The sequence below is a fragment of the Mastigoproctus giganteus genome, chromosome 14, assembly GCF_048544385.1.
Source record: "Mastigoproctus giganteus isolate SK-2022 chromosome 14, ASM4854438v1, whole genome shotgun sequence".
Classification (NCBI taxonomy): domain Eukaryota; kingdom Metazoa; phylum Arthropoda; class Arachnida; order Uropygi; family Thelyphonidae; genus Mastigoproctus; species Mastigoproctus giganteus.
The window spans coordinates 22,172,176-22,185,305 of NC_143588.1; the positions used below are offsets into that span (position 1 = coordinate 22,172,176).

The 13,130-nt window shown below is 37.4% G+C and overlaps 1 protein-coding gene across 1 annotated transcript in view; it reads right to left on the reverse strand.

Annotated features, from left to right (window-relative positions):
• The window catches only part of LOC150075011 (uncharacterized), a 46,665-nt gene that overhangs the window by 848 nt on the left and 32,687 nt on the right, over positions 1 to 13,130 (reverse strand). Inside the window, exons 5-6 of the mRNA XM_090388278.1 lie at positions 8,129 to 8,359; positions 7,370 to 7,597 (exon numbers count right to left, since the gene is read on the reverse strand). Coding sequence (XP_090244404.1) covers positions 7,370 to 7,597; positions 8,129 to 8,359 — 459 coding nt within the window. The remainder of the gene's footprint in view (positions 1 to 7,369; positions 7,598 to 8,128; positions 8,360 to 13,130) is intronic.

Sequence of the window (13,130 nt, forward strand, 5' to 3'; positions counted from 1 at the left end):
ATTTGCAATCGTAAGTCAACATAATACGGACAGTCATAAAGTACATGCTTTCAGTTTTCTACAGCACCACATGTATCATGTAGTCCCAGTTGGAATAATTTTCATTCAGGGACCAATGTCCATTTATAATGTATGAAGTTTCTATTCCCATAGAAAATCATATTCTTGTAAACTCATTTAGTAAAATATAACTTGTGGTATAAAACTTCTTTTTTACCATTCCCTTTGAAGAGCTGTCCCATCTAGTCTGCCATAGATTAATAAGTTCATTCCAATGTTTTTTCTTTGGATTGGCCTGTAGATCAAACTCAGTATAAAGTTGGTATCTCCCTCTTAATTCTGTAACATAATCCTCGAAAAAGAACATAAGTCCAATGGAATAGTTCCAGCTAATATTTGTAATGCGACAGTTCATACTGTCTCACGATTGACAACAATTAACATTGAACTTTAAGATTTGCAAACAAGTTTCAAATGATACACCGTTCCAGCTCTATAAAACTAGGCTCCTGATGCATATGTGGCAATAGGTAAAACTGCTTTATAATATAAAAATAACGTTTTTCTAGAAAGGCCTTAGTCCGCTCTTGAAATCCTAATTATTTCTGAGAACTTTGTAATTTTCTCCGCCATATATGTTAAATGAGGATGAAAGGTTAACTTATTTGATTAACTTTAATTTGTGGTGGTCTTCTGTGACCTAGATGAGTTTTAAAAATAATTTTTGTTTTACTAGTATTTATTATTAATTTGTTAATCATTATTAAGGATGTAGTTAGAAGTTTTCTCTGTGTCTACCCTTGATCTACCTCGAACGATGATCGTGAGGTAATCTGCAAAAGATATATTTCTACAACAATCAGAACCTCTTTCAAGCCATTCATTTAGTATGATGTTCCACAGTAATCGTCCCAACAGATCCTTGAGGGCATCCACCATAACTTGATGGATGAGAAACAAAATCAGCAAGAGCATTCTCACAAGTTCTACTTGCAGTAAACCCATATTGTTTATAATAAATCTTGTTTTTATCTCCTAACATTTGCGTTGTTAATGTTTGTTTCTCGTATTTCCACATGATATTGCAAAAATCATGTGAAAAATCATCTGTAGGAAACAACCTTTTTATTACTGCATCAATACTATCTGTCCATGCTACAGTTTCTTCTGTCTTATTAAGAACTGAGCCAAATAGCTCAGCTGTATGCAGTTTTTCTCTTGAAATTTTATATAATAGCCCCAGGGACTACAAATTCTTCCAGAAATTTCCTTCTAGGATCAGTCGTTGAACTATACCAGTAACTTGATTTTGCATTTACATCTCTGAAGATACCATAACTTTGCTATCTCCAAGATATTGCATAGCATGCTCCAGATATTTAAGAAACTCATTAAAGTCAACAAAGGGTGAACAATAAACTGAAATTAAATTAAATTGAAAAATACGTAATCATAACACATACTGCATTTTTAGAATTTAAACTATATGTTGTAACTATATCAATATTATTGTTCATTCCCGCTGTTCCAGCTTTTGGATCTCCTTCCTCATACTGAGCCTTAATACAATAAGGCTCTTGTATAGCAATAATATCTATACCGTTAACGTCATCAGCTACTCTGATTTCATTTGATACAATCTTTGGCCATTTATGGGCATTATCCTTAATTTAACAATAGATTTCTTTAAATTTGAATTATTATCATTTGTAATGAACGCTGATATTCTGGACATACCGGATCTCGTGCTGAATACTGAAAATCACGTTTGCGACGTTTGAAATTTACACAGGACAGTGGCTCGTCCTTGTGTGGGCACTCTGCAAACATGACCTCCACGGGAACAATGTCCACACGATGGAGAGTCGTGTGCCCGTAAGCTAAACACAAAAAAACACTTCGTTAGTAAAAGGTTTACGTTTGTGGGAACTCCACGTTAAGTAAATTCTGTCATTCATAGTTATGTTATTATATAAATTTGGCATAAAACTGATGACTCAAATGCACTTAGTAGGCGATTTTGGCTTCTTCGAAAACATGAAAGTTACCCCTTTAACTTGTTCTTTTAACTTGTTCCAGTGAATATCCATATTCCATTAAATTTTACACTGCCACCGATACTACGGTGGCAATGTACGACCGTAATGGCGGCGTTTCCCGCCATTGCCTCCGATAAAGTAAACTTTATACAACTGCAATCTCAATATTATTATGAAATTAATCAAATAAAACTTACCTGAAAGCAACTATGAAGTATCCTAAAGTTTTCCAAACAAATAACACATCAAAAAAAAAAAAAAAAACCCTCGATTATCAGATAATATTAATCAATAATTCCAGCCATTACTCTCAAAACATAACCACCTCTCTTTCTCCACAAGTGAACTTACCACATCACCTAGGAGTGAAGTCACCGATCAGCGCAGCATGTATAGTGACGGCATGAGTGGTGCCTGTCTAAGTAAGGGATAAACTTTAAGGTAACAAGGTCATTGGAGACCTGTCTTGCCAATGCCCGCTTCAAAAGGTTCGAACAGCTTGTTTTCTCTGCATTGGGATCGAATTGACATTAACAGTAATATCCAAGAAGGTTCAAGGACAGCATACCTGATGTAGAAGCACAACTTCGGTACAAAAAGAGCAAATCAAGGGACAGAGAGCAGTTAAGGAGACTGTTTAGACTGGAGACTGTAAGCTTTCTAACGTGACACAACAGCCACACCACAGAATCAAATTGAAGTAGATTTTTTTGACTTTCTCTGAAAGATGTTCCATTTATTTATTTCCAAGTTAGACTTAGTTAGTTAGCAATCAGCAAGACTAGACCACCATAATAGATCAAAAGCCGCAGAGCAATCAACCAAAATTGCAAGGACATACTTAAAGTTTGCAGAATGAACTCGAGAAAGAAATTCAACAAGGGCTAATTCAGTATTTCGTCCAGATGAGGGACCATATTGATATTTATCAGTTAATACAAGACAGTTATTAGCAAACAAGAAGTGAGCTTTATAACGATCAATCGTTCAAGTGTTTTGGTTAAATGAGATAACAGAACAATAGGACAAAAGGATCTCTCACTCGAGATGTTGGAAGGTTTAGGAATTAATTTAAGGAAGAGCTGTTTTTCAAAGAACAGAAAAAGTACTTTCACTAAGTCATTTGTCGGAAGAACCAATAGAAGGAGTTTGTATAATTGCCTAATAAAGATATCCTCATGAAGGTCTACCTGTACAGCCACATTTATTAACCTTTTAGGACAGTGTCCACCTCCAGTTGCGTAAAAGGCTGAGATTCAAAAGTGCAGGAGTCGTTGAGCAATCTCATTTATTGATGGACAGGCAAGTCATCCTTCGGGCGATCAGAAAGAAGCAGTGTGTCGTCCATAATGGTGTCCTTCTTGGTGAGAGTCTCAGTATTGGTTGCAAGTAAGGGACATTGAACAGCAGGAGAATGTAATTTGTTCCGGGTAAGGCAATAAACAAGGAACCAATTGCTAGTGGAAGCAACCAAGTTCTGCGAAGATTTAATTTTACAAATAGTGATAGCCTTGATATAATTCCTTTTGAGTATCTCATATTCCGCTTTAATCTTTTGACGTCAGGAGGTGGTCAGCTTCTGTGATGTCGGTGGTAATTACTCCTAAAACGCACCTATTAACAAATCAAAGAGTTTCCAGCTTCCTCAAGGAGTAAAATTGGAAGACTGAATTATCTTTTAGGCTGCTTTATTACAGGCACGGCAGAGTATATCATTAACATAGGAAGCTAATTCAGAAGCTGTGAATTAGTGGACGAAGCTTATGTGAGAAGTCAGTGTTGACAGAGTCATCAAATCGGTTCCACATGATGTGTCTCAAAGAAAATCTAAGATCCCCTAATAGAGGATTGTAGACTTGTGCAGAACAAGCCACAGAGAAGGTAATCGCACGATGGTCACTTGGAGCAAATGTTAATATTAATTAACATTAACTTTAACTATTACCTGCTAACTATTGTTGATATTACCGTAGGAAAGGCAGTGATGTAAATATTTGATTCGCCATTTAGAGAAAAAAATATGTCATTTTTGGCTATAACCAATTTCGGCGCGCTTTTTGGTGCAGCCCAATTTCAGTACTTTCAGCTCTAGCCAAATTCGGCGCTCTTTTCGACACGTTCTGCACATATGCAGTAGGTAGATCATGTCTGGTAGAAGGCAGACTCATGACTAATATACAGTTCATTGGCCACATCGTCTGTCATACACAGATCCACCCTTAAGCTGTTATTATTCAAGAGATAATGGCTCATTTTGTGCGAGCTTACACCAAGCTAATTCTGGTTCTCTCCTTCTGTGTGATGTAATACATGTCCAAATTATTTGAAAGCTCTGTAAAGAAATGTATGGAACAATACGATCGATGTCATTCACAGCCTCGAAACGGAAAGGGGACATTTGTTTAAAATTCAAAGCTAAAGTGTTAGATCCTTTGAAATGGTTTGATGAACTTTTAAGGAGAGATTTCATGAGCTGTGAATTTTCAAAACTGATGGTTGAAATCAAAAGAAATAGAAACATGGAATCCGGACTTGAATGGTGAATGAGATGAGCTTGGAATCGTAATTTTCTGAACTGATGCTTTTAGGTATTCAATGTAGAATAGATGCTTGAACTGGTTAGAGATAATTGTAAGTGGATTGCTTGATACGGACTGCTCAATCTATTGATAAGAAGAGAAAGTTAGTTGGAACGACAGGAATAAAGAAACTTCGTCTGCAGCTTAAGCTAGGAAGAAATTACCTTCAGCAAGCACGTCTGCTTTATCTCCATAATTTGCAGGTTTGAGCAAGACTGGACACCGTGTTCTAGGAGAAAGAATTTTACCACCAAAGCTTCCAGGCTTTGAAAAGGATTTTCTCAGTGCGTTATTGCTTAGTGTGTACCTCATTCTCTATATAATACACTTAGACGTGGGCATTTTCATTATGTGAATTTTTTGTATGATATTCTATATTTTGTATCTGTATGATAAATGTCTGCGCTTGTCTTGAGTGATGGTTTTTCTCGCCAGATCTTCATTCACGGCAAAATCTGCCTATCTGTGCACTCGCAGGAGTGACATACAGCTGTCGATTTACACCTTTTTCCTATGGTGGTGAATTGCTGCTGGAGAGAATCGTTCCGCTGTAAGAAGCACAAATGTGCACTCTGCGTAGTGCACATTTGAACTCCTCTCGCTCTGAACGCCGCATTCTCTGTTAATGTGCATGCAGTACATCAATGTGGTCTGTTGCCTAGCAGAACTATTAGTAGCAATCCCCAATGGTGGTATATAATTTAAATCTAGTCAGTACAGATGCTTAATGCTAGGATTGTATAATAAGGTACAGTATGTAATGGACATTGTTTGAATTAATAAATTTGGAAGCTACTTGCAAATTGCCTAACTCCAGAGTGGTCTTCCCCTCAACGTAATGAGGGGAAGGAGGATTCGGATTTACTCTCAACTCTGTTGATAAAATCTATCAGACCCTAGCAGTTGCTTCTTTGCTTGTAATTTTACCAATGTTAGTCAAATAGTATTTAAAAAAAAGGCGATTGACAAAAAGGACATTACACTTTATCATTTAATCAGTTGTAATTGAAAAATATAAAGAATATATAAGGAATTCAGAATGTGGGCATATTAACCTGTTGTAATTTTTGGAGTAGGTTACATAGTGAGGAAATTTTTAAATAAATTAATCTAATAACTAGAAATTGTGACAATTTTCTTAGGGAGCATTAATACCTATCTTTCCCGCCTGAAAAATATAACGCAGTCTAAATTTCTCCTTACCAACTTTGGAGAAGTTGATAATATGATAAGGAGAGTTGGCAGTGACACTCATCTTTAAGGGTCACTTAAGATTCGTTATTTTAAATATACCATAACTCTACTCAATTTCAGGGATGAAAGTCCGGTTTGACTCTGGTGCAGCGATCAGTGCTTGAAATGGTGGGTTTATGTGAATGAAAAATAACAGCACATAAGTGCAACTTGCTGTTATTTTCCAAAAATAGTTGCCCATATTTGAATTTTTCAAATCTGGGGAGGCGGGGGTTCACATTGCAATTAAAATCGTGTTCTTTCCTAGATTCATGTGAAGCTCCGTTTAAATGGTGTGAAGACCACTCCAATAACTAAGAATTCATAAAAATGGACTGTCAATTTTTTTTAGCGATCATTTTCGTTTGGTATTCTTATGTAATGATGGCTTTTGTTCATTTTTGTGAAAATTTACAACAGAGGAAATGCTGCGGCGCTTTTAAATAAGAATATAAATCAACATTTTCTTCTCATGATTGTTAGCAAATGAACAGACGAAACAAGCTGTGATGAACGTGATGAATACGACAGGGAAATGTTTACGTCCCTGTAACGTGCGAAAAATAATATCTGATGTCACGCCCGCTCTCCGATGAGATGGAAAGCTACCGAAATAGCTGCCAGGGTAGTGACACCTTCTTTGAAATACGTGTAAATAGAAAATTGCTCCTCAGGGAAGCATTGCATATTTGAGCTGTTCAAAGGCTCTTAGTGGAGCATTTAGCTAAAAGGGGAGTGCGAAACTCTATATGAACATTGCATTTGTTCATCACATTGTCATTGGCGAGTTGGTATTCAGGATAGTGGGTGTAATAAACACAGACGCCTGTGCCTTCTTTTGCAATGCCCAATTTTAACATATAATTGGAGAACCTTGTTGAAAAGACGAAGTGTGGTATTATGATCATAGGGGTTTTTTAAGAAATTTTCGCAAAACAGCACAGAAATAAGAAATTTTCAAAGATTTAAGGAATACACGAGGGTTGCTCAAATGTAAGCTGTTATTTGGCTATACAGTTACCGTAAAATTATCTTTACAGAGTTCTAACATGGTTAGGGAAGGACGTTACGTGGTTTCTATCCATTTAAATTATAATATATCTAAATTACCACTCTTACTGCACGTGGAGTTTTAATATATTTTATTTAGGTGTTACCTAAACTAATATACTTTGAGTAACGTTTCAGGTATCTTGTCGATACTTGATTCGGTCATCAGACCTTGCTGCTGACCGAATCCTCCTGCCGGACGCTTAGACCTATTGATAGGAGGCTTAGACCTATTGATAGGTCTAAGCGTCTAATAAAAGCGTATTTCTTTCTACCCTGCCTCGTATGTCCTAGCCATTGAATGCATATGCTAGGATTGGGTTAACGACGGATTTGTCTGACGGGGGTTACAAGGACAACAAAGGTTGTGAGCCATTTGATGAAATCCTTAAAATGCAGTTCTCATTTTAATAAAATCAAATTTTATTTCTAAAATAAATCTAATGTTCCAGTAAGATTCGTTCTTACCTGATTAGTTCTGAAAAATGGAACAGGTTTTTGGTTCAAGAAAGGAGAGACAGATGAATCAAGATTTGGTGTTGACATGACAAAGGAAGCATGATGCGGTGTGGTTGGTGTAGTGAGAGGTCTTGCGGTTGATGCAGTAGATAAAACAGAAGTAAGACTAGTTCGTCGAACTGCCGAAGCCTGCACTTTTTTCCTCGGGCGTCGTAATCCACCATCCAGGTCTTCTTCCTAAATTTGAACAGTCGGGTAAAATAACATTGTATTTCGTAAATTGAGTAATAATTTTGAATTATGTATTAATATTACATACTTATCTGTAGCGGTATTAATCTGTAGTCCAAATAATGAGTTTTAAATTGTAACTTAAAGAAAACTAATTCGGATATTGGAAAAAGTTGAATCTTCATGACTGTGCCATAATTGGTTTAAAATGCTATAATTTAATAGCATTTTAAACCAATTTTACCTAGTAGTACGTGTATCAGTTTGCAACAAATCTTAAGCTTCAGTGTTTGAATAAAGCATAAAGAACTGACATTTTCAATGAGGGTTATCAAATTATCCGATGCTGATTTTAACAAATTTACTTCGTTAAAATTCTGCGAGCAGCGCAGACAGCCACCTAGTTGTAATTTGCTAGAGCAGTTCGCGCTAAGTCACGAAGTTTACTGAGTAAGCGATAGCACTAAAAGAGAGAAATTGTCATTACGTATACATTGAGCTTGAATATAACTGTAGGATTATAGATATTTAGCTTACCTCTACATTAATTATGATCCCATCGGCAAGTGATTTTCTTCTGCGTAATTCTGTCATTAACTCCGAGAATTCTTCTTTCAGCTGATCTAACCGCTGATAGAGGGCAGCTTTAGATCCGGGAAACTCGATAATATTATCTTTTAGAGACATATTCGTGTTTAAAATATCGTCATCTAGTTTTTCTGAAATGTCATGGATTTCTTCCTGGACAGCGTGCAGTTTTTGTTGTAGCTAAAAGAGTAAAGGAATATCACATCTGTAACACTTCTGCACTTCAAATATACGTAAGTCTATATCTGTATGTGTGTGTAAACATTGACATATTAACAAATTTACATTATGTCCATTTGCAGAAAAATATATAAAACGGTGTGATATTAAATTAATTTAATCTACAGTTAAATCTTTATTTATATTCAAAGAAATATATTGAGTGCTTTACTGCTTCTGTTTTATGACTTGTTCAGAATTAAATTTTATTGTCTCTGGCATTAAAATACGTATAAATCGGTTGGTTGCTTGTTCCGTGTCTTTTTAACCCTTACAGTTTTCAGGTCGAAGTGTTTGGAAGATTAATACAAAATATAAAAAAGAATTCAGTGCATTGACTCTATTTCGGATTTTTCACAAAATGATCTTAATCAAAGATCACTTATATTAAGATATAGTGCGGTATAAAGAAGTGAGAGCTAGAACTTCAAAAACAAATATCAAAGGAAAAAAAATGCTGCATTGTACTGTAATTTTGGTGGAGGAGAAAATTTGTATCTATATCGACAGCTAATCCACTGAGTCTGGATTAAGAGGAAACTTAATAGATATTTCAGCTGATTTTGGGCTGAAAATATAGTCAAGCGTCTAGTTTGAAGGAACATCCATTCTTTTGTAAAAAAAGAACTGAATTTCTCCACTTTTAGCTACATAAATCTGCATTAAAACCTTTATAACGAACGCATTCATAAAATTATAATAACAGTAGTAATTATAAGAGTCCAGCAAGCGTGATGCAGAGTCAGATCAACAGATCAGCCTTAATTTAGAATCGGAAAAACAAAATGTATAAAACTTTAAAAAAAAAACTGAAATTGTTCAGGTTGGCAGTAACAGTTATCAATAACAATCTATGACCTACGCCTAACGTGTTGAACACTTGACTTCAGCATACTTGAACTGATATTCCCAAATGACCTTTAGATCTGGGGACAGCAATAAACAATATTCTTCAAGACAGAAAGCTGTATTGCTGAATTGTGTACACTCGGCTATAAATAAGACTTTAACATAAAAGTAAACAAGAAATAATAATAATTAAAAAATAACTAATTAAAGCACCTCATAGCCAAAAGGGTTCAGATAGAATAATAAGCAGAAAAGAGTTCCACGAAAAATCTCCTCCAAGCAGTATAAGAATGATTACAGAAAGTGGAACTATGGCACGACACGCACACCTGATCGTCCATCTCGAAAAATGGTGTGCTCTTCCCAAAAGTTCGCCTGAGATAAATATCGCCTTATATATCGTCCCTCCTGTTTTTCAAGTTTTTATTTATTTTTATATCGGATTCGTTTTAAATTTATCTTTCCAAAATTGGAGAATTAAATATAAGCAAATAAAATCATCTTACATGTAGGTACTAAATAGCAAACACGAGGTTAGAGAATGCACGGAACAGTTCTCCTTAGGTTCAAGATAGCTGCAGGCTAAGGCCAGAAAATAAAGGCAGTCATTCTTTAGTCACAAATATAATGCTTGACACTATCGGAAACAGCATCTTGAAATTGTTAGACGTCCCCGAAAGAATAGTTGCAGAGACACAATGACAAGTTGGATTTAAGAGGCATTATGATGAAAGTAGAACAGGAAACTGAGATTCACGCTACTCTGCCGTTGGAGACTGCAGTTAATACATCTGACCTTTGAAGATTCGACCTTCTGAGAAGTATAAATGGCAGAAGGTCGTAGAGATATAAAAGTACATCAAAACAACACAAAACAGAAATGGTAGCAGCGGAATTTTTTGTATGGGCATTGCACTTGATTTGGTACTATACTTTCCCTTTAAAAAATACTTTTGTAAGATGTATTTTAATGAAAAAGAAGTTTGATACGCCGTGTTTTTTTTTTTTTTTTTTTTTCAAGTATTATTGAAAAAGGTAGCATGTATTGGGGAATCTACCTTTTTTTTAAGCACTTTAACAACGTCCGTCCCTCCGTCCGTCCGCATGTAACAACTGGACTCCCAGTAGACGGATTTTCACTAAATTTCATTTTTGGTTCATATAGTAGAAAGGTTTGTCGAGCAATCTCAAATTTCATTGAAAAATCTGGAAATTATTTCTTTTATTTTTAAAATAATTTTAATGAAATATTGTAAGCTTTAGACAGTTCCTACGCGCTTACATAACACAAAAATATTTGTACATTTTTGTCTGCTTATGAGGAGATGCATGCAGAGAGAGAAAAAGACTTTAAAAGTACTGATGGAGAGTAATAAATAATATATGCAGTTGTAATTAAACTGAACAGCTATTTTTCGAGACTGTAGAGTTTATTGTGTTCTATAAAGTTATAATTTTAGTAATTAACAGATAAGAAGATAAATATATTTACCTTTTCACTTCAGATAATCACAGAAAAAGAAAAAAAAAAACAGAATGAGTCTGAAATGTAACGCACTGCGTACATTACCTAACTTGTAATGGAAGTATGTTATTGGATGTTTAAACATCATTTAATTAGGAAAAAAAAATGGGGTGGGTTGTGTACGGGGACACAACCGCAATCGTTTAAGGCGTGAATCCGGCTTTGTGTTATTAGAAGGGTAAGATGTGGTGGTTATAAGTGAAGTATAATTTTATTTATCAAAGGCCGATGATAGGAGAAGTAAGATATATATGGCATAGTATTCACATCGATGTTTCTTACAAAGGTTAAAGCTATACAAGTGTTGCCTAGAGTAGTGGGTGATGTAGAAATGTACTTCAAGTTGAATTCACGTTGAACTTTTAAATTTTTCTTTCCAATGATATACGTTTCTTACATTTCTGTTCATATTTCCTTTGCAATTTTTTCGACATTATGAAAATTTTCTTCAACTCGGCACACTTATTGGCTTATAACTTTACAAATTTTTTTTTGTCGGTTATTATTGCTAAATAATATTGTAGATCCTGTTATTCTCTACAAATCGACACCAATTTCAACGTCATATCTCTTTGCAATCCAAAGTTACTGCCCAAACGCCGCGCGGCGTCGCCATTTTCAGCCCCTCGACGTGGGCACCGGTACGTGGTGAGGGGACCTCCCAGTGACGCTGCTGGACTTCCAGACTAGCGTCACTGGGATCCAACGCCCACAGCCTAGGTTCCGGGCTTACATCAATGGAATCCGGCGTGTTTGCCGTGCGCTGCGACCCGTGGAAATTCGGAAAGGGGGATCCTGGTGGTTGAGGGGCCCAGCTCCAATACACCACTTTGGCCCCTGCTTCGACAAGACGGGTGGTCCTGGAAGGCCCGGCTAGGATCAATCGGCTAGTAGGTTCGCCTGCGAGGGTCAACCGTGTCAATGCCACGCCCCTACCCTCATGGTCCGAGGGACAGGATTCAGGCTGGCGGCGGTGCGGGTATAGTGTCTGGGTAGCCCTGGCGTCCCACTCCCGAGCGCATTTATTGCATGCCGGGTAGTGGGCGTCCCTTTGGGCTCCGTGGTGGGTGGGGAGCCCGGGCACTGAACAATTTAAAAACCTATATGAATCCTGATAAACATATTTCTTCAGGGGCCCCAACCCGGTCCCTATCTGCAAACATAGACGAAGACCCAGATAGTATCATTAGTACAAAGAGGCAGCGAACAGAAGTAACATCAGGGCCTGTACCAAGGTTCCTAATAATGCACTCAACCGGTGAAAAACCGATTGGTAAAATGTCGCCCTTTTTCATTCAAAAAGGGTTGGATGGGTTAGCAGGTTCACCCAAGTCAGTTAAGAGGCTCCGTTCTGGAGACCTCTTAATTGAAACTAAAAATGACAGGCAATCCGAACATCTACTCCGAACAACATCAATCGGAGGAATCCCTATAACAGTGACACCACACAGAACACTCAATTCATCTAGAGGTGTCATTTCGGAGTGGGACCTTCTCGACGTATACGAGGAGGAAATCTGCTCCGAATTAAAACCACAGGGAGTCATTGCCGTTAAGAGAATCACTGCGCGAAGGGATGGAAAAATTGTTAAAACCAGGAGCGTTATCCTGACTTTTAACACTCCTAAACCTCCTGATGAGATTAAAGCTGGATACATCAACTGTCCAGTACGTCCATACATTCCGAACCCTTTACGGTGTTTTAAATGTCAGAAGTATGGACATTCTCAAATGGCCTGCCGTGGAGTCCTTGCATGCGCCCGGTGTGGTGCAAAGGACCACGAAACAACAGCATGTTCAGCCGCAAAACCCACCTGTATTAACTGTGAAGGCGAACACCCGGCCTACTCACGAGCATGCCAGAGGTGGAAAGAAGAAAAAGAGATTCAACGGCTGAAGGCAGAGCTTAACATATCATACCAGGAGGCGAGGAAATCGGTGAAACCCCTGAATACCAACAGACCTACCTACGCCCAGAAGGTAGCAGGGAGATGTTCCGTCGGAACTCAGACGGACATGACCATTCCTCCAAAGGAGTCTTTCACTCCCATCGCGCGGTATCTCTTAAGTTCTCAAAAACCTGCACAAAAGGACCAATCAGCTGCCACTCCTATATCGGTACCTCCTGATGCTCCACAAGTAACAAAGACAATTATGAAAGAAAAGAATAAGAAAGGGGAAGTCCCCCCTAGTACCCAAGAAAAGATGGATGTCGAGCAGAAGGAGGTACCCGAAGAGTCAGTCTTGGAACTCTTCGCGGAGGAAGAAATGGACACGGGACAGCGTCCATTCTTCCCCAAAAAGGACAAATCCAAGACTGATAAAAGTAAGCCCTCAGCACCTCGGAAGCCGCCTGAT